Genomic DNA, 22,407 nt, shown 5'->3' on the forward strand with positions numbered 1-22,407 from the left:
CAGCCTCAGACAGATCATCCAATCATCATGCAGAAGCTGAGCGTCCGGGCCAGCCGAGGCCAGCCTACTGCCCCATAGACCCCCAGAGACGCTGAGCGTCCGATGGGCGGGACAAAGCCCAGCATTTATCCAATGACTCGTCTCGCTTCGCTGCACTTCGCTGCTTCGCTATTGAACTAGCGTCCACACTGTTTAAAGCACTGTGAGCCTGCAGGAATGTCTGAGAGGAAAGCCGTGTCTTTACCAGTGATAAGAAGCTGATTCTGAACAAAAGTTGAGCGCGTTGTAGTGCATATTTATTCAATGACATGTACACACAACAGTATATATTTGATGACTTATTTTTTGACATTTTAGGGGAAGCTGAGCTTCCCTTGCAGTCTTAGAGCAATCGCCTCTGCTATGATGTGCTTTGTGCAGTAAACCACAGCTTAGGTCTAAAAAGGTCCAGTGTAGAGCAGCTGGTTTAGTGCCTGTTCCTTTAAATGAGAATGAGCCACACATAGCTCACACCCAGATGAGAAACAACAAGACACACAGTGTTAGCTTAGTTAGTTAGTTTTCTTATTTATCTGTTCTCATGTTCAGTTTTAGAATGGTCCTCCTCTATCTCCTCTCTTGTTTACACTGTTCTAGCTAATTTCTGTGCTGTCCTTCTCTGCTCCTTTGCACTGCTCAGTTTAGCTCAGTTCTCTTATTCTCTGCTTCTATTTACACACTTTTACCTCAGTTTCCTTCTCCACTCGTTTTCACAGCTTTTGCTTGATTCTCTTCTTTTTGCAGTTTTATCTCAGTTTAGTTTTTTATCTACTCTCCTTTTCTTGGTTTTAAAAATGGTGGCTCTCAAAGGATTACCAAAATCCTGTCCTTGTGTTTTGGTTGATTGTGGAATATTAAAACTTCTTCCTTTCCTGCAACATATGATATGACTTTATTTATTGAAATTATACAGATTTCAAAATCCTGCACTTAATCAGTGGAGTTACACATTGGAACCATCCTCTCAAACTTAATAATTCAGTTTAGACTTATATATAAATCTGATGTACAGTTAGCTATGTTTTTAAAAACATTTTAAATGTATCATCAAATGTGGCTTTATTGCAGTGCATTTTTTAATGGTTAATAACAGAAGTATTCCCTTTAGAACAGCTATTTGTAAGACACAGATGAGGGGTAGGGATAATACTAAATTCTCAGCACTTGACGTCAGAAGCAGAGCGTTTATATCTCTTAGGTAGCCCATAAAAGACTTTGAGTGGTTTTGTTTCACTGCATGAGGGCTCTAGATATTGAAATTAATGTGCACATGCACAGAAGAAGTGATTTATTTATTTATTTATTTTCATAGAGAACGTTATAGTCTACTGTAAATATCTTAACATGACCTTACGGCATGTACAAACAAACTAAAAGGCAAATTCAACCATTATTTGGTCAAAAAACTAGATTCCCAAGTGACCAAACGTCTGCTTTTAGATCTAACTGAAAGACATCAGTAAAAATGGTTGGAAACTTTAAGCAGGTATTGTTACCCAGTCTGAGATGAAAATGATGCCTGTGACAAGCAAAAAAAAAAAAACAAAACAAAAAAAAAAACACAGCCACTGGTCTAGAATGAGGAAAATGTAATTAGGTCAATGTTCCAGTGGTTGGTTACACTATGATGGCATTTTGTAGACATGGTTGGGGTCCTCTTGTCCCATTCTTTAGAGTGAAAGGTCACTGCAAATCAGCACTGACCACCTTTACCCTCGGCTGACATTTCTATCCTGATAGTTCAGTGATCCTATCACTTCCACAATGACAGTGCCCCATTCACAGCTCCTGTGGGGTGACTGACTGGTTTGATGAAGGAGATGTTTGCTATTACAAATGTCTTTAGTATTAGTTTGTTCTTTGTCTCTCCGTCATGGAAGAGTAACATCCACTTTGGTGCTAAATTAATTAATCTATTTAACCAACTTTTACTAAATGCAAGTATGCCCCTATGACTGATTGGCAAGCACATGGATACAGCTGTGCCCCACCAAATCCTGTCTACCTCTGTACAAGTAGCCTACAACAGCCCCTGATGGAAACCACTAAAGTGTACATAGTATATACTACTACACCCATTCATACATGTTCTAGCAGCACTGTTGACATTATACATGGATTTCAGAGAAAGACGTTACTTGAGAAATGTGATGAGAAATGCGTGGATCAAAACATAATATATAAAATATATATATTCTTCTTAGTCTGTAGGTGTGTGAGGTATAATCCGCTCCCTATTGAACTCAATCCTTCTTTATTGAACAAAGACGGCAGTGTTTCAGCTCTTTTAGCTCAAAACCGCTCATAGATCCAAAGGTGCATTAAGGAGGCCTCCATTGTTTTCTCCCTTTGAAATAGTTGCTAAGTGACCAGTTGTCGGTCAGCAGTCTTTGCTCACTCAACTTGCTGCTTCTCTTAAAGGAATAACCTTGTTCTTTCTCTGTAAAAAAGAAATCCCTGGCTTACTTTAATGCTAGATGTACAAAATAGGATTTGATTGCATTCAGCCATGTAGACATTTAGTAAGGGGAGTTATATTTGAAGCTGGACTTGTCCCAGAGGTGTTGGATGGTGCTTTATTACTCCAGAGACACCAGATCTACAGGGGTTCATTCATTGGGCAGTATGCATGGTGACATGCACGGCTCATTATTTTTTCATTTTCATTTTATGTCCACAAACGTTTGGTCATATTGTGCTTCAGGGTTGCCTAGAATTGCACAAGAAATAAAACACGGCAGAATGGTGTGGAGATTAGAACCAATGTCAGGACCTGTCTTCTTTGAGATTACTTTTTTGTTGTATTTGCCCATGTGGGGGACCCACTCCTATGGAGAATGATCAGCTTAATTCAGGGACTACTAAGCAATTGGATTCTTCATCTCATTTGAGCCATGTATTTACATATGAAGTACCATTAAAAATAATCAAACAAGAATGTAATATAAAAATTTAAGTATAAGTCTTTACAATATGTAATCACTCTTATATTGACACCTCTGGATGGGGGACCTGTATTATGGAACCTAAAGTGATTTTCATGTGGGTTGGTTTTATAGAAAATATAAAATATGAATAACCACTTGCATAAAAATTGTTTTGAGATTATTTAGGGATTTTAAATAATAATCGCAAAATGGAGAAAAAAAGTTACTACTATTTGGTGGTAAAAATTACTTGGACATATGCACATATACTACCTTCAGTGAAGTACTAACATATGAGTGACTGATGGAGTCATTTGCACATGCTCTGTATCTCAGAGAGGCATTCACATGTATTCAAACACTGTGACAAACGCAGGACCCAAGGAGTCTAAACAAGGACATTTCTTCCATCTGTTGGATCTGTGCAGTTATCTGTGCTTTCTCCTCCAAGCGTGTTGAGCTGTTCTAGTGGTGCTGTGTTAGCAGCAGTTATATTTTTGAGGGGAATATTTTCAACATCTAAGCTTGAAATTCAAAGGTCACTGGTTTCATGTCTTGGAATGCCTGGAAAAATATGGGAGGGGCAAGTAAAGAAACAACACTTTCTCCTCCCTCAACATTCATGGCTGAAATGCCCTTGAGCAAGACACTGAATTTTCACCTGGTCCATAGGCTCTGAGGTGGCTGCCTGCCAATGAAAATGTGTATGTTTATGTTCACTGCACCTAATCTTAAGTGTATGTATGGGTGTGTGTGTTTTCATGGCCATGAACAGGGTGTTATACTGCTGTTCAATGAAAAAAAACCCAAACATATTTCATATTTTTCGTTTTAAAATCCATGTGGATAAAAAATATCCCTGCAAATTCATCGACCGGTTTACAACTGCAGAGGGGGTTTCTCATAAGTAGCATTTCTCCACCATGGTGTCCATCACTTTAAAAAATGGCCTTGCACCTGACTGTGGAAAAACAATCACTTGGATTTAAGCTTGTTTTATATTAGTATATCACCTCTAATCCAAGTTCAACTAGCTCACTGTGGGTATAAAGGCCTAATACCCAAATCCAGCCGAGGAAAGCCTGGCATTTTGGGCTGGTGGGAGGGCCATTGAAAGCCACTCCACATTCAATGTGCCATTCAGTTTCATTTCTGTCTCCACTCAGTAGCACATTTCAATGGCACTGCAAAACCTATTTTCTATTTCTGGATGAAATAGAAGTCAAAAACCCCCCCTCCAAGAAAAAAAGGTTTTAAAAAATGTTTTAAACATGTTACAAGCAAGGTTTTAATATGGTGATTAGTATTTTAAGGTGGCTATTTTTGCATATGTTTAACTGTAAAATGTAAAGTATATGAATTGTTTTTTATTATTTTATATTGCTTTTATATAATTTATTTCTATTTACATTTATACATATTTATTTATAAGTAAGGAAAACAATAAATAAAATGTAAATATCGGTTTCACATTATGAAACAGTAATATACTGACACCTGATTCTGTACTAAAATATTTTAAACATAGGTTCAGGACCCGTCCTATGAACCATAAGTGGTTCTACTATTTTGAGAGTTGCTTTATATATATATATATAAAAAAAAAAGAATAATCACTTTCAGAAACACAATTCTGGGGTATTAGGTCAAAATAACACAAGGATCAAACAATACAGCATTGTTCTACCCCTGTCTAAACAACCCAGTTTCAGCGGCTGTTTATTTAAATGATAATGAGCTGCTCGCTGTTCACTCCGACCCTGAGTGCACGGCAGTGAGGAGTGAAAGCTCTTGTTTTAGTCATTTTGTCTCTCTTCTCTTTCTTCTCCATACTTGTTTTTGATGTTTTAACTTAGTGCAGCTACTTTACTCCCTACTCATTGTGTTTTGCTCTGTTAAACTTCATCCTTTTGCTCTCACATAAAAGCAGGTTCCAGCGATGTGATTGGAGAGACTCAAACAAGGGGGCAGAGATTTACAAAGTCTCTGCACTTAACATCAGAATTGGAGCAAAATCAGAACGGTTTGTTTAATCCATTCTTTTCTGACTTGATCTTATGTGTGGGTTGGTAGGCTCTAGATCACACACTGAACGAAAGATATATATGTGTGTGTGTGTGTGTGTATAAAATGTGTCGCCTGTAATTCATTGCAAACTCAGTGGCCTTAATTGCTTACAAATTAAAAACAGAAAAAAATGTTTTTTTTTAAAAATATATTTAGTGCTTTACAGTGTAGTTAGAAGACAAAGATCGCTTTGAAGAAGCAATGTCTATACAGACCTCACTGTAAATGTGAAAACCTAGCTTGGCAGTTAGGTCCCTACAGTCAAAATGGCCCTCTTTTGGCACTTGCTGGAGAAGCAGAGTGAATAGAGGCCACAGTAATACCCTCAGGAAGGCTCAATGTGTGGGATATTGATTATTCACACTCCACCACTCTGTGTGGGTCACGTGCAAGCTCTGTTCTGTTACATGCCGCTGAGCACTCTGCAAAACCATGTAGTCTTACATTCTTGTAATTGTCGAGTGAGGAACATGGTTGCAGTAATTGGTGAGGATACGACCTTGACTTGGATTCTATGTACCATACATGCATGTGGGCTGCTGAAAAGAGCTGTTGAATACCACACACACATACAGTATTTGCTTGTTCATGGTCAGTTTTTCTTATATGAAGGGCCTGTATTTTTATCACTATATAAAGCTACACTGTGTAAGATTTCTTTATTAGAATAAAAAAAAAGTGTCATTACTGAGTCAAAGGAACAAGTCACTACAGCATGTCGCACTTTAAAGTTTGAAATAGTCTTTCTGAGGTGTAGGGTCAAATTTAGCATTTTTTTTCAGACCTCCGTCACACACACAGCCTCAAAGTGATAGGCTGGTTACCTGAGAATCATCAATAGGGGCATGGCTAACAGTGCAAATTTTTGTGAATGTAAAATAAGAGATATCTCAGCTAGCTAAAATGCGAAAACCACAGACAATAAGCTAGGACAAAAAATAAACATTCCTTGGGTTACAGAGGTGGCAAACTTATGTTGACCAAAATAGCCAGCCAGATAAATAGATGTGGAATTTAAAGTTACATTTATAATGTATTATTTATAATTTATAATGTAATGTAAGTGATAAGTGTAATACAAATGTGAAGTTGCTATAGAAAAAATTAGCTGGCTAATTAGCTAACGTTAGCCGATTACTTTCCAAATTAACTCCATTCAGCCAAAATTGGAGCAGTTGTTGGCCTATATGTCCAGATGAACAATGTCCTGAAATCGGGTTCTTACTGAAGGCGAATTGGCAGTCACCTGCGGTCAGAGGTGGGCACTAGAGTTAACAACTCGATTATGAGTAGAACATACAAAGAGACTTAAGACTCGACTGGGAACTCATCTCTAATGACTCCTGATTCAACTTTGACTCAAAAAATAACACGTAAACATAAACATCTCTCTATCACCATCAAAAAGCAGCACACAGAAGCTTGACAAATTTTCTGTCTCTTGCTCTGTGTATGCAGTTTATTTAATTGAGACACAGCCCCTTTTTGCATCCATGAGCGCAATATCAGTGAGCAAAGTGTAAACAGCAGTGTAGCATGACTTTAGTGGGAGGACCACTGGTATATATGTGGCAATTTGCAACAAACGTGGGAAACAAATTAAACACATCCACCACATCAAACGTCTTAAGGTGTCTGAAAACACTACCAGAGAGGTCTCTTTAGTTTGACCTAGAAGCTTAGCCTTCATTCCAGCGATATAGGATTCTTTTTCATCTCCTTACCCTCAGTTTACTCTGGTTTGACATAATTATTATACACGACTTATTAAAATACATGCTACAGTGAACAAAATTGATAATGTTTGTAGCTTGCTCTGTTATCACATTATACCTTTATGGGTTGTATTTGTTTTGTTTTTCTTTTAACCCAAACACATAAGCAGTTTGTTTACACTATACTTCCCATTTAAAATTTTATGTATGTAAATTTTGACTTGAGACTCGACTTGGAGCCTAAAGACTTGACTCTGACTTGTGAACGTCTATGTCTGCACTTTATTGTTCTTCCCACATAGCTATTAATTTGTTCTGTTTGGTCTCATATCTCTGACGGCACAACTGTGGCTGGGATCCATCTTGCAACTTATGGCCTAGTGGTGCAGAGTGGCCTTTTGCTATAGAATCATCTTGTCCCTTGGTGGACTGACCTCGGTACTGTGTCTGACACCTGGTCAGGTTGGAAATCATGCAGTATGGAAGTTGGCTCTGTTTTTCTCACAAATGTAAGGTTAGTCATTTATTCCCAGTTCTCTGAAACAGGATTGAGCCTGCAATTATCCAAAATAATCCCAGAAATATCCACTCTGGAAAAATAGAAACAGCACAGCCTACATTCCAAACTGTTCTTACACACCATGTATGCAATTACATATTTCCACCAGAGAGGTCTCCAATTCCCCAAACGTGCCATGCTTATGTTATAGTTCAACTTTAAATATGTTTTCAGTGGATGGTTGGTGTGATTGTAATGTACAAGACACCTCATGAAACTCAATTTTCACTTTCTCACTCACATTTAACAATTCATTGTTTGACAAGGGGGTGCTTTTCAAAGTTTAAGAGATGATGGCAGTCTGGCAAACCCAAACAAGTGATATGAGTGCACTTGAAAGACAAAGTATGAAGTAAAACATACTTCTTACTTCTTGCTTTATTCTGTTGATTTCGTTCACTGAGCCACTCATGCAGCAGACAGAGGAGAAAACATTGTGCTCATCTATCAAGACTTCTATACTACTATCCTTCTCCTTCCTTTCATTCTTTCATTAATTTGAGGTATTATCTCTAGGTTCTCTGGGATGAACACATTATATTCTCCATCTTTTTTGTACAAATACATTCTTGCATACATTACCAATAGGCCTGTCATCATAATTGTATAATTAATCCAATATAATAGTATAATTATATCAGTGGAATAAAATATACCTTATATCGCAATTATTCCTTGGACAATATATCGACCACAAAAATAGCTATTGTGACAGGCCTAGTTTCCAGCTTCTAAAGGACAGTTATCACTGCAGTACATCTAACAGGACTGCAGCAAAGCAAGCTTTTAATAACATGGTTTGAGGATCAAAGTTAAACACACCTTACACATATTTAGAACAAAGAAGCAGAATGAAAGAATCAACAGATGAATGGATAAGGGCTCAAGGATTGGATAGATAAATGAATAAGTGTCTCCATCAATCTTGAGGTTGGTTGTGTCTCATGCTTCTCCACCAGGGGATGCTAGACCCGTTCAGGTTCTCTTGTAGACCTGCTTGCACACGGCCCCTCGTGCTTTCATCTCCTGCATTTCAAAAAGCACATCAGATAAACAAAGACCGTAAACAGATCGCAGCTCATTGGTATTTCCTGCCATTGTTTCCACTTCACTCAGCCAGCAGGTGTCAGTTACGTCAAAGTAGGTTGAGACGTTCGACAATATTGCAGCGTGAACATTGACACAGCTGAAGTCTAACATCTGTTGTTAGCCTTCCAGCCCTTCAGACAGTCAACAGCTCAATTTCATTGTTGTTTTGTAGCATTTGAAACGCGTAATTATGATGCAAACCAGAGCTAATTGGTTTATTATTGCTCCCGTGTCTGCAGTGTCTCATCTAAGGAACATCAATAGCAATAAACAAGGAGCTATTATCACTAGATTTTTATTATGTGCCACTAAAACTGCCAATCCAAAGCGGTGCTTCTCAAACAAGGCCCTAGAGACCCCGAGATATTTTCATATTTAATGGACTGTCCCTGCTGAAACAAGTATGTCATTTTCTGGATTTCCAGGCAAAGAGCTAGTTCTACACTTACAGATGGTAGTGCATCTGTGATTCTGCATACTTCATTAGTGCCCTTTCACCCTGTGGTCAGGATCTCCACAGGACCATCACAGAGCAAGTATGATTTGGACGGTGAAACATTCTCAGCACTGCAGTGACCCTGATGTTTTGGTGTGTGTTGCACTGGTACAAGTTGATGAGACATTTTTACTGCTCATTTGAGGATAGTCCACCAAACAAAAGTATCCAGTCAACAGCATCCTGTGGGCAGTGTCCTGTGTCCACTGGTAAAGGACTAGAAGATGACAAACACAAACTGTGAGCTACTATCTCTGACTTTACTTTTAACAAGGTGGACTGTATTGGTGGACAGGGTGTAGAAAAGTGAGTGGACACACTATTAAAAAAAATGCCTGGATACTTTTGGTTGGTGGACTATTCTCCTGTTACAAGCCCAGTTCCCTAAACACCAGGCCACGGCTGCCCAGCTGATTTAATGAACAATGAGTGGAAAAACAATGAAGTAACATTATGCTATGGCTAATTATGTCTTAACATGATTAGCATATGTGAAAAATTAGAGTAAATGTGCCAGTTCAAGTTAAAGACCTGAATGTGATTGATTACACAAAATTAAATAATTCATTTATGTTAATATTTACAGCTTTGATAGTAATTCATAAACATAATGTTGAGGAAAACATACTTACCACATGCAGCTCGTTACCGTCAATCCAGTGGGTCCAACCCCTGCCCTCTATCTCACCTTTCTGCACACATTCCAGCCTCTCCCCATCCCAGGTCACGGTTGTCTAATGGAATCAAAATGTGCAGGAACATAGAGTAGTTATTATGTTTACTTACTGACTAATACATCACACAAAAGAAAGGCATATGTCAAAATTAGTGGTGTCAATTCATTTATAATGACAGTCTGTGATTAATCATGATTAATCACAAGTTACAACTGTCCTTGTTTTTTGTTGGAGATAATACTAGATAATACAAATAAATGTGTTACGTGGTACGCACAAAAGTGAGAAAAAACCCTTTTGTTTTTTTTTTACTTTTCAGAGTCGTTTTATGATATTTGAATTAGAATCTCTTAATTTGCTGAGTAAAAGTTTCAGGGAGCAAGTTAATATCAAACACATCACCTAAAATCACGTCACTAGGCTCTGCAAATCAAGTGAATTATGAAAGGAAGTTGTAGCCAAATCTGGTAAAATGATTATGTACAAAAAAAATAACGTTATAGTTTCCAGATTAATCACATGTGTTAATATTAACAGCAGTAGTCAAAACCCAAAGAGGAAATAAGCGACAACAGCCGGACTCAGAGCGAAGCCAGGAAAATTCAGAGAATTAAGGCATGCCCAGAACCAATGGATCTTCCTTCCAATTACATGCTATGGCAAGTAGGATAGCAGTGAGCAGCAAGAAGGAAGTGATTCAAGACAGCCTGGGTGATGGAGCCTCCTCAAGTATGATGCCCAATGCTGACTGGCATTTCATTCTGCTGTGGAGCTGCTGTTAGTCATTAACCGAGGCCTAGAGAATGATTTCACAGGCCATTTCCAGCCGACACAGTGAATGAGTGCGAACAAAGCTTGGCCTTTAGGGAGGAGATACCAGCGTGGCCGTCTGAATCACCAGAACAAAGCTGCTCTGACAACACTGTCACTTCTCACCAGGCCCAAAAAGAGAAGGTCATCATACACTCTTACTAATGCAGAGTTCCTCCAAGCGCAAGGAATAAAGAATGAAAGAAAGGAAGGGAAGACAAACAGACCACCAAAGCTGTTGGCGACGTTCTGAGGTCAGTAACAAGACCATATTTGGAACCATGACTCTATGCTGGATGTCTCTATGACAAAAAATGAATGAGGGTGACAAGATGCCACAAAATGGAGTGGCAGTGATACAACACACACTGAACTGTGAAGTTTAAATTGTTTTATTATTTCTTTCAGCACTTTTAGAACTCATTTAGACGTTTGAATTGAAAGAAATATAAGTATGGATCCCTGACCCATTTATCTGTGTCTCATTTTGTAAACAGAGCTCTGTTAGTCTGTGTCAGTCATTAGAGGCACGTGGGTTGTGTCACAGCTAGCATCATACCCCCTGCATATATAACAGATAATAAAACAAATAATATTGCACCCGTACAGTAATTAGACACTAATTCAACTGGGAAACATCAACTTTACAGCTGACTAAATATTAGTTTTGACATATAACAGAAATTATTTCATTGTGACCTACACTGTGCCCTACAGAGAGTGTAGAGTCAGTCTTGGTTTCATTGTGGCATGGAAACATCTCTCACTAATCGTTCACACTTTCAAACAAGGAGAACTACTTTATTTAACTACAAGCCAAATCAGAGAAATAATTTGGGCAGACATTGATGATAATATGTTATCCTCCAAGACTCTGTTCCACTCTCAGAGCACAGGGACAACGGGATCAGGTTATTTACCCTGTAAACCTGAAGAAAATGAGACATAACAACACATGGCTTGTCTCTGTAGTCTCTTACATTCATGAGCAAAATAACATGATTCCTGAAGCTTGTACACAACCTGTGCATGAATAACTCACAGGTTCGGTCACAGGAGCAGAGAAATGCATTGGAGTTTTCCATTAGATCCTATGATGAAAATGCTAATGTGGTTCTCATTATGCAACACAGTGGGATCTTTTACTCCCTAATGCAGAAAGGTGTTGGCCTTCTGTGCTGCATATGAGATATATATATATATATATATATATATATATATATAAAGTCCCTACTGTGGTTGTTCCTACACTTTATAGCCGATGCTCATAAGCATCCCAGCTTTGAGTGTGGGACCAGTGGAAGTGCATCTTCAGGTGTGATATGGTACCATTGTATACATTTCGTATGAGCTGGGCAGCATCTGTGATCCAAAAACAATCATGGCATCAATATGTTATGAGCAGCCATCATATCCTCACAGCTATGATTCAACATCTGATCCAAAGCCTTCCCAGTTGGTATCATCAAATGTTTGCCAATGTAGTATAAGTTTAGATAAAAGCAAGTGAAAAATAGAGGATAAATTCAGGATTTTCTACCCAAGTTCCCACCCAGATTTAGTGTGATTTGGAATTGAAGGTTTGTACTCGCTTGAAAATGATGGTTTCCCATTTACAAGAAAAGACTTGCATATTAAAACTGCAGTTCTTAACAGCGCAGTGGGATAATCATTGTGAAAGACTGTCACATGCTGCATTCGGAGTTCTGGCAAATTTGCATTTCTTTGTCTTTGGCCACATAAGGAATAAAGCAGCATTGAAAGACTGCCAAATTATTCCAACCCGCTGCCCTACAAATCTTCTCAATTATTTTAATACTGCTGTGCATGGCTGATGCAGGAGTAGGTTTAGTCCAGGCAAGGATGACAAAACTAGGCAAGAATACATCACATAATAAGGACTATAACCTGTTTACACACATTGCAGAGACTTGTTTTCGTTGTGTGGACAACCAGCTGGTCCCCACTATGTTAATAATTACATTTTAAGGTGTAGGCAGGTTTTAGGGTTAGGGTTAAGTTAGTAGAAACTATGGAAAAGTTAAAGGTCATTCTCCACACAATGTTTGGAAATCTATGTAATGTCCCAACAATGCACAGATACAGTGTGTGTGTGTGTGTGTGTGTGTGTGTTTAAAAATAACCAAATACCAAGGGAGTATGCAAAGGTACAGGGCTTACAGAAACTGATATGATTCCCACTACCGGGCTGTATTCTACTGTCTGCTGCCCCAGAAGTGTCTCTTAAACTCCACACTGGGGGATAGTGTTTTTTTTTTTTTTTTTCCATTGGACATTAACATAGAATCACTTTACAATTGAGGTGACAGGAACTAAGGGTCACAGTTTTTCTACTGTCCAAAAATTTCTTACAAGTACTTTTGGACATCTTATATAACATGTGGATAATGGTAAAACAATGCAGCCCCAGCTTGGATATCCTGCCAAGAAAAGCATTAGATGAAATTGCAGCTGCTCCAGAGCATTCCTCTGTACTTAAATTGTGCTGAAATAGTTATGTACTTAAATTATTTTGGAACCACAAATGTGTACTAAGTCAGTACTAATATATAATTACAAATTTACAAAGTTACACTTGTACCGGGTGAGTCAAAGATTCGCAGGATATGTTTTATCTGAATGCTGTAGCAAGTAATGGGTGAGGATGCCTATCAATCAATCAATCAATCAAATTTTATTTATATAGCGCTTTTCACAACAAAAAGTCGTCACAAAGCAGCTTTACAGAGATCCGGGTCCAAGCCTCCTATGAGCAAGCCAGGGGCAACAGTGGCAAGGAAAAACTCCCTCAGCACACGAGGAAGAAACCTTGGAAGGAACCAAGACTCATACGGGGAACCCATCCTCCTCGGGTCGACACCGGAGACACAATAGAGAACAGAAGTAAAAGTGAAGGGGTTATAGTAATATAAATGTAGTATATTAGTGATGATGGAGAAGTAGAAATGAAAATGGTGAGGATGATGATATTAGTGATGTATGAGTCTTAGCAAGGCCAGGATCTTGTACAGGACACGGGCTGGATCAGGGCAAAACCTGGAGAGCAGCAGGACATCTCAAAGCATGAGAGAGAGACAGGAGAAAGAAAGCCAGACAAAGGGAACAAATAAAAATACAAAAGGTTAGTAGGGTCATGGTAAAGAACGGGGAAATTTGTCCTGCGAAAAAAGCTTCCACTGGTCAGGCAAGAGAACCCAGCGACAGACAGCGTTGTTGGCAGTTACTACAAAGCTAACTAAGAATGCTGTAGCTATGGTGATATGACAGGATTAATACAGAACAGTGATAATATGAAAACCAGCCCGAACACCAATATAGAAGGAGTAACCTGAAGGTGAGTGATTAACCAAAAGCTTGTTTGAAAAGGTAGGTTTTTAATCTAGATTTAAAGATTGAGAGTGTGTCTGAGCCCCGAACAGTAACCGGAAGGCTATTCCAGAGTTGAGGAGCTTTGTGAGAAAAGGCTCTTCCTCCTGCTGTGTTTTTCTTAATGCGAGGAACAAAGAGTAGATGGGCATCCTGTGAACGAAGTGTACGTGACGGGCGATAAGGTATGAGAAGTTCAGTAAGATACTGCGGGCCTAAACTGTTTAGAGATTTATAAGCTAAGAGGAGTATTTTATAGTCAATGCGAAATTTTACAGGTAGCCAGTGTAGGGACGAGAGAACTGGGGTGATATGTTCAAATTTTCTAGCTCTAGTGAGCACCCTGGCTGCTGCATTTTGAACTAACTGAAGCTTGTGTAACGCTTTGCACAAGCTCCCTGCCAGGAGCGCATTGCAGTAGTCTCGACGTGAAGTTATAAAAGCATGCACTAGTTTCTCTGCATCTTTTAATGATAAAATATGCCGAATTTTGGCAATATTGCGTAGGTGGAAGAAGGCGGTTTTGACTGTATTGGATATGTGGGTATCAAATGTGAGAGTCGAATCAAAGGCTACACCTAAGTTTTTAATGATGGCATTGTGTTTTACTGTTGAACTATCAAGATTAATAGCAGCATTTCTGAGTGAATGTATCTGAGTATCTGTACCTAGTAACAAGACCTCAGTTTTATCAGAATTTAACATGAGAAAGTTTTGCATCATCCAGTCTTTAATTTCAGTTAGACATTCTGTTATTTTACGTAGACAAGCAACATCATTGGGTTTGGCTGATATATACAGTTGTGTGTCATCAGCATAACAGTGGAATTGAATACCATGCTTACGGATTAGTCTACCCAGTGGCAGCATGTAGAGTGTGAACAATACAGGGCCAAGCACTGATCCTTGTGGGACACCATATTTAACTAAAGTATGATTAGAGGATTTATTATTCAGATAAACAAATTGGTAACGATCGGATAAATAAGATCTGAACCAAGAGAGGGCAGATCCTTTTATTCCTACCAGATTTTCCAGCCTATCAAGAAGCATCACATGATCTATGGTATCAAATGCTGCACTAAGGTCAAGCAGCACCAGAATAGAGATATAGCTCTTATCATGTGAAAGGAGTAAGTCATTAGTTACTCTTGTTAGAGCCGTTTCTGTGCTGTGATTTGGTCTAAATCCAGATTGAAAAATGTCATGAATGTCATTGTTTTGTAGGTAAGAGCACAACTGCTGTGACACGACTTTTTCTAGAATCTTAGCAATAAAAGGGAGGTTTGATATTGGCCTGTAGTTTGCGAGTACAAGAGGGTCAAGATTGGGTTTTTTAATAATTGGTTTGATTACCGCTAGTTTCAGAGGTTTTGGTACAAATCCAATGTTGAGGGATGAGTTTATTATTGTGAGCAATGGTCTAATGACTTTAGGTAAAATTTGTTTAAATAATTGTGTTGGTACAGGATCCAGTAAGCATGTAGTTGATTTAGATGAGCTAATTAAACTAAGCAAGTCATTTTCATCGACAGAATTCAAGTAGTCTAAGTGCACCTCAGAGCTGGCAGGGGGTTCATCTACGAGAGCCGATGTGACTTTGGACTGATTTTGGATTTTGAGGCGAATGCAAGCAATTTTATCATTAAAAAACCTCATAAAGTCATTGCTACAGAAATCAGAGGGAACAATGGGGTTGATTTCCTTTTTGTTTCCAATTAGATTTGATACAGCGCTAAAAAGGAATCTAGGGTTGTCTTTGTTGTTTTCTATAAGGGAAGAGATGTACTGTGATTTGGCTTTAGATAAGGCATGTTTGTAGTCGGTGAGGCTGTGCTGCCATGCAATTCGGAAACATTCTAGTTTTGTGTGTCTCCATTTACGTTCATGGTTACGAGCAGCCAGTTTTAATGCACGCGTGCTGTCACTGTACCATGGAGCAAGCCTTTTCTCTCTAAATTGTTTGGTCTTGACTGGTACAACACTATCTAGGTTTGTACACAATAAGTAGCCTATCTTACAGGCTACGTCCAGAACATGACCACAACCTTGAAAGCCGCCATGATGGATCAAGGGCAAGTTTTTCCAATGGGAAGGGGTCATGTAGCATATCAAAGAAACAAAAGGGTGCCCTTCGACATTTGACCCCGTATACTGTACCCTGTGTATATAATGGTCATGTGTATTTTTTTTGCCACTATTCTGACACAAATTAAGTTCTCTGAGCTGCCTGATTTAATGTAAAAACACATTAAATTTGGCTTAAATTATTAATAAAACATAACAAAAAACAGAATGTGTCAAAATATGTCAGTTACAAAAAAGAAAAGTAACACAAATTCATGAATTACAATTTAGATTTCCTTTAATTTAAAATGATATAATTTATACTGAATGTGTGGCACCCCCTCCAGGGTTTGTCACTCACCTTGCACCCAGTGATTCCGGGTAGGTTCCAGACCCACTGCGACTTTGAACTGGATGAGCAGTTAGAAACCATGAATGAATGAATGAATGTATTAAATCAGTCCTTTCTTCTGCCAGTTCTCTTCAGGGGTGTGTTTTTTCACCACTTTTATTAGTTTTTCTTTGCCAGTGAGTGTCAGTGTCACTATGAGGGGGAACATATTACAAAGTTTGAAAATGCCTCTGTAATTGTTTCTTTGCTAGGTGATGATGAAACTGATGTTGGTCATGTGTCATATGACATAGTTGACTGGTGTAAATATTCATTATTTGACATAAATTTGCCCAAAACAAAGGAAATAATAATTGATTTTAGGAGGAAGCCTACCTTTATTCCCCCTGCTGTTTATGGCAAGGCCATGTGTTTCAGCACCATGCATGTGTTTGAGCACCATGGCAAGTAAAATTTCCAACCAAATACTGCCGCTGTACACACAAAGGCCCACCAGCACATTTACTTTTATATAAACCTCAAGAGTTTTACTAAGGAGTTGACTTCCCTTTTATGAGAAGGTTTTATTCTTGTTTTTTTTTCAATCTACCATTACTTTTTCTCTCATTTCTTGGTTTGAGACACTTTTCTTGAAAAAATAGCAATAGATTGAGTGGTAAAAATATCCAGTAAAATCGCAGGCACAAATTTTAATGATCTCTTGCAAGCTTACAGAGACCGAGCTATAAAGTAGGCCCAGTTAATTCTTGCTGACCCCAGTCATCCTTTGTTCAGTGAGTTCAGGTTGTTTCCATCTGGGTGCAGATTTATTCTGCCAAGGTGCAGGACTAATAAGTTTAAAGACTCATTTGTCCCTGCTGTTATTGTTATTTTGAATGCTATGTATTTTTGTGTGTGTGTGTGACAGTGGGGTGGTGGAACTGGGGCATGCTGAGCACAACAAAGTGCTCCACAGGCATAGCAATAAAGTTAACCTAACCTTAACCGAAAGTATTCATTGTATTGATTTGACTCAATATATAGTCACTGCCCAAAGAAAAAAATGCATTACCATTTTTATGTATTATTAATTTACTACATTATTTGAACTCAGTGTTCAAATTATCCTTCATGGTGTGTTAGATTAGAATTACTTTACTGGCCACTGTGCTTGCGCACAGAGGACTTTGTTTTCCGCATTTAACCGAATAACACAGCAGTGCTGCTGGAGTTTTTAAACCCCTCAGTGTCACTGCTGGACCGAGAGTAGTCCACCGACCAAAACCATCCAGCCGATAGCGTCCTGTGTCACTGATGAAGGACTAGAGGACGACCAACACACACTGTGCAGTGACAGATGAGCTACTGTCTCTGACTTTACATCTACAAGGTGGACCAACAGGGTAGGTGTATCTCACAAGGTGGAGAGTGAATGGACACAGTGTTTAAAAACTAGTCAGTGGAGCTGAAAGAATGGACAGTGAGTGTAAAAACAAGAGGGTGATTATATGATGTATGATTAGTGTACAGCGTAATAAAAAGCCCAAGCCAAATTTTATTACCACACACTCAATGTTCACTACAGATGTAAAGTCCAGAGACTTTTACATGTCTCATCCAGTTGGATTCCATGGGAAATTAGGGACTGTCTGCTTTATTAAAAGACATTGCTCACAACCTGCCCATTCATTTCACCCTGCAGTTACTTGTTACATTTTCATTAAGATGAGCTGATACTTGATGAAAGCTATTCTAGAGGTGGGGGTCCAGTCTATCACATGCTTTGGGCACTGTGTTTTATGTATTGCCTGGTGGAATAGTATGATTAGCATAGAATAAATAGCGTTAGTGGCATAATTCATCCTCATGCTCGTTTTAATAACAGTTTTTCATTGCCTGCTTATACAGTACACATTCCACCCTCATTTTCACGTCGTGGCACCACCAACGTTTAAAACAAGCTACACGTCTACTTTACACTGCAGTCAATGGCTGCTTCCATTTAATTTCTGTGGAATTTAGATGACTGACCAATAGGTGCCATTTAAAGGCAATATTCACGATAAAAAATTAAATAAATATAAAAAAACCCCAACTTCTTATAAACCTCAGATGTTTCCTCACTGTTTGCTGCTCTCCAGTCTTTTGCAACCTGGAAACTGGACTCTCGCTCTGCTCACAGCAGAGAAACGGCATCTGGAGTTGCTTAGACAGCGAAGAGACCCCTAAACTTTGAAAAGCATGAAGTGAGATGAGGATATTGCTCTATTCCTGACCTGTTTTTTGCGAAACACAGAACGAAACTTAATAAATGTTACAAATGAGTTTCATTTCAGATCATTCAAAGTTCAACTTCAGCCACATACAAACAACAGTCAATTTTTACTCAAACATACTATTCCACCTTAAAAGGCATGGAGCTTCTAAACGTAAACAAGCCAGAGAAAACAGCACTTCCTTAGAATCATTAACATTGCCTTTAAGCATGAGGACTGTAAGCTGTTGTGCAGCTGCTCCAGAGCATCTGATTTTGTTCCTATTTTTAATGTGTGTTATTAAATATATATGTTGATGTGGTTATAATGAAAACCTAGTATTTTTCTTGCTCATTTTTGACCATTGGAAAACTTCATTTGGCATTTAACTGTTAAAACAACATTATGAAAAACTGTCCAATAAAAAAGGTCCACAACTGCTGGAAAACATTACATTAATGTACAATAAACTTTGCAAATTGTTACATTCGGAACACAATGTAACATTTTTTTGTATCTATTTTTTTAAATGTACCATTTCTCATTTGTTGACACTGACATTTGCATTGGGTGAGACTCTCACAAGGAATGGAGCAATAGAAAAGGTCCAAAATGGTTTGAAATTAGCTTACATTATAAGTTACGACCATATTTTTGTTTGTTTTGAAACTACTACTTTAAATGCATGTTTTTGGAGATATGAGATTTTGCCATGTCATACACATACCAGACATTTCCTGTCGTCGATTCCTTTCAAATGTTCCTCAAACTCCTGGCCGATGTTGAACTCCATGGTGTAGCTCCGAAAGGGGCTGAATGTTCTGATGATGAAGTGGTCACCATTTTGGTTGATGTCTTTGTCGCAGAACACCAAGGTGGCTATTTTCCTCACGGCGATGTTTACATCTACCAGAGTTGAAACAGAGTTGTGATTTACAGTTACAGTTGATAATGCACTATGAGGACAACGCAAGTATATGTATATATATATATATTTTTTTTTTCTTTGTTTGAGTACTCAAAACTTATGAGTCATTGATATTTTTTCTGAAATGTATGGTATTAGTACCGCTACTGGAATATTTTGCTGTGAGGATTTGATGGCATTTCGCCATGAGAGGATTAATTTGAACATGTACTGATGTGGGATGATTACTTCTGGATAGATGTCCATCACCCATTGTTTTATATCCCTCTAGCCAACATGTCACATTGAGAACATCGATCTTAAACTCATGTGCAGATGCTCCAGAGTATACAATATTTTTCATGAATCTCTATGGAGATTATAAAGACTTGAAAATTACATCTGCAATGTTGTGACTTAAAATGAAAAAGGGTGTCTAATGTTTTATATACACATTAATCAGCCATAAGTTTAAAACCAGTAATAGGTACAGGTACTTAATGTGTGCAATTGTAATCAGAAAATCCATACAATTCACCACCTGTCACTGGTTTTAATCTTGTGGCTGAATGGTGTACAGCTATTTTTTGCCTTGAGTTGACCTCAGAACTACAGTAAAACCTTATCTCATTTTAGGCAATATCTTGTACCTTTTAAATGCATTAAAGTCATCAGACGTCTGGTTACTATCACCACCACTGTGAAGACATCTGAATCTCTGTCTCTCCAGAATGGAGCTTTTGACATTAGAATAATCTGGATGCCTTTACCTCTTAACCATGTTATTATTTAGATATTTTGATATTTTAATATGGAACAAAACAAATGAGTAAATCATGAAAATTTCAACTTAAAAGTCCCTAAGCTGGTCTTTTAAACAGTGAGATAAAGCAGAAACATTACTTACCAAGAGCTTTCAGGTACTCTTCAAAGTTCTCATTGCTGATCATTTTCCAGAAACCATGGTAAAGCCCTGGCATTTTTACACCTTTTTAAATCGTATTCACTTCTGTGCTCTACAAGTATCCAGAAACGTTTTTCGATGGCCGCTTGTGGAGGAATGCTCACAAAGTCCCTAATTTCAACACCACCATATTAATCCTATTACTTGTGACTTAGATTACCCAACAACTCAAACTCCATCTCCCATCTCTCCTCCTACTTTCTCCCTCATTTGCATATGACTGGGTAGTCTGGACCCAATGTTAGAACGCTGACCGGTGGATGACCTTAAGAAGAGAAAGACATTAAACACCATTATTCAGGTGGTAATGTGTTTTCTCCCTAACTGCTGTTGTGATATTTGTCAGTGATAGAACTCTTCCAGAAAGTTGCTACTAAAACTTTCCCAAGTCTATATTTTTTAGGCTACATTTAACATTTGTTTGTTAAGTATGTCAAATACGACAGCATTTCCCCCACCGTAAAATGAGCTGGCAAAATTTCATCTGCTGCTCTGCTTGAATGAGATACAGACATGTCTCTATTTGCTCTGCATTCAGGTTTGATGAAATATGCACATTTATGGCCAAAATAAAAGAAGGATGATATTGTGATATAGCAGTGTGCTATAAAAGTGAGCTGGCTGGTGCCTGAGAAGCAGCATACAAATTAGCAGATTAGCACTACACAACATATCCAATCAAAGCTGGGGTATATATTCAGGGTCCCTTCACACTGCTGTGGGTCAATAAGAGCATAAACAAAAAAACAGTTGCTGGTAGCATTAAGGCAAATAGTGAGAGAACTGTGTCATATGTGCTTCTATTTGTTTGAAAAAGTGGTTGATTTTGTGATTAGTTCCCATAGATTTGTTCTAGATAATTTCAGTTTATTTAATTTTTGTTCCCAGTAAAGTTGTGGAAACTTGAAATTGCAGTTATGTGTTTGCATTTTATTTTCACCTTAAGCCAAAAGGCTTTGGGCCACATTACATGTTTGTAATTAATGTCACTCTGAAAGAGGCAGGGCCGTTGGTCCATTTTGTTGTGGTTAGCTAACAAACTGGTCAGATCGCCAATCATAATAAGTGTTTGTCCCAAATGTGGAGCATACCTGCAGTCCAAATTTGGCCTTGAACAACTGTGTTGACTCAGGGTTTGTCTGACGGCCTCAACTCAGACACAGGTCCATCTTTATATGGGTCAGATGTCAGGTATGTAAAGGATCAAATCTGGACAAACTGACATTTGATCTATGTCTGACCCACACAACATATATTGTAACCCAAATCAAGCCCGTTTTGTTGCAGTTGACACAAATCTGGCCCGCACAACATGTTCCTGTGCCCTAACAGAGCCACAAGTAATTAAAAAATGTGAGACAGATTATGTGAAAATATGTCTGCTATGTGTGAAAACATTCACAGAAGATATATGCAATCTAGTCTAACCCCCTGACTGACAGTGCACAAGGCTGCCTCACATTTATGTACCATTTTAAAATGGACTGGGAATGATATAAAGTCTTGCAATCACATATGGTTACCAATAACATTTCCTCCAATTTGGATCTACCATAGTGCTGTAGAAAGCCTCACCCCTTCAGGTCATTGCAGCCAAATCAGCAGCACTGTTATCAAGGATGGAAATTGACATGACAAATTTCACAAATCCTGAACTTGGCATGACGTATCCCTCCAATACACTGTATATTTGCCCTTGTAATCAACAGCATGAAACCACTAATCTCAACATATTGGGGGAAACTGAAAGAAATTTCATTCACAAATTTTCACTACTCAAATTTTAACACTGAATATTTTCATTAGGAAATTGGGCAGAATCAAAACACATTATATGATAATATATTATCAGCTTTTAGACAAAAATACAAACAGAATTTTTTATTATGTATGCAAAACATAGCTATAGAAATACACATACCTGTATTAGGTGTAATGCAGTCATGAATTCAAAGGGTAATTTACATGAATACAAATGTACTGAGAATGTCAAACTTATTATACTGACATGTATTATTACTAATATTATTATTATTATTATTATTATTATTATTACCAGTCTGTTTTTAGTAATTAGCAATTGTTGCTATATGATTCAACCCACATTGCCACATTGT

At 38.1% G+C, this 22,407-nt stretch overlaps 1 protein-coding gene across 1 annotated transcript; it reads right to left on the reverse strand.

Moving 5' to 3' along the window:
• Positions 1–7,703: 7,703 nt before the first annotated feature.
• Positions 7,704–20,439, reverse strand: rbp1.1 (retinol binding protein 1, cellular, tandem duplicate 1). The gene is made up of 4 exons (XM_066681087.1): positions 20,234–20,439; positions 19,147–19,325; positions 9,525–9,626; positions 7,704–8,333 (listed from the first exon to the last, which is right to left on the reverse strand). The coding sequence occupies exons 1-4, from the start codon at positions 20,304–20,306 to the stop codon at positions 8,283–8,285; spliced, it is 405 nt and encodes a 134-aa protein (XP_066537184.1). The 5' UTR covers positions 20,307–20,439; the 3' UTR covers positions 7,704–8,282.
• Between the last annotated feature and the right edge of the window lie 1,968 nt (positions 20,440–22,407).

The sequence above is a fragment of the Hoplias malabaricus genome, chromosome 9 (assembly GCF_029633855.1).
Source record: "Hoplias malabaricus isolate fHopMal1 chromosome 9, fHopMal1.hap1, whole genome shotgun sequence".
NCBI classification, from domain to species: Eukaryota; Metazoa; Chordata; class Actinopteri; order Characiformes; family Erythrinidae; genus Hoplias; species Hoplias malabaricus.

Bases quoted from the DNA above. Each gene is read 5' to 3' on its own strand.
- rbp1.1 (XM_066681087.1), bottom strand. From the start codon at position 20,306: ATGCCAGGGCTTTACCATGGTTTCTGGAAAATGATCAGCAATGAGAAC. The intron at 19,326-20,233 runs GTAAGTAATGTT...CAACTCTGGTAG, and splicing joins AGAGTACCTGAAAGCTCTTG to ATGTAAACATCGCCGTGAGG. The intron at 8,334-9,524 runs GTAAGTATGTTT...TTTGAAATGCAG, and splicing joins ACGGTAACGAGCTGCATGTG to GAGATGAAAGCACGAGGGGC.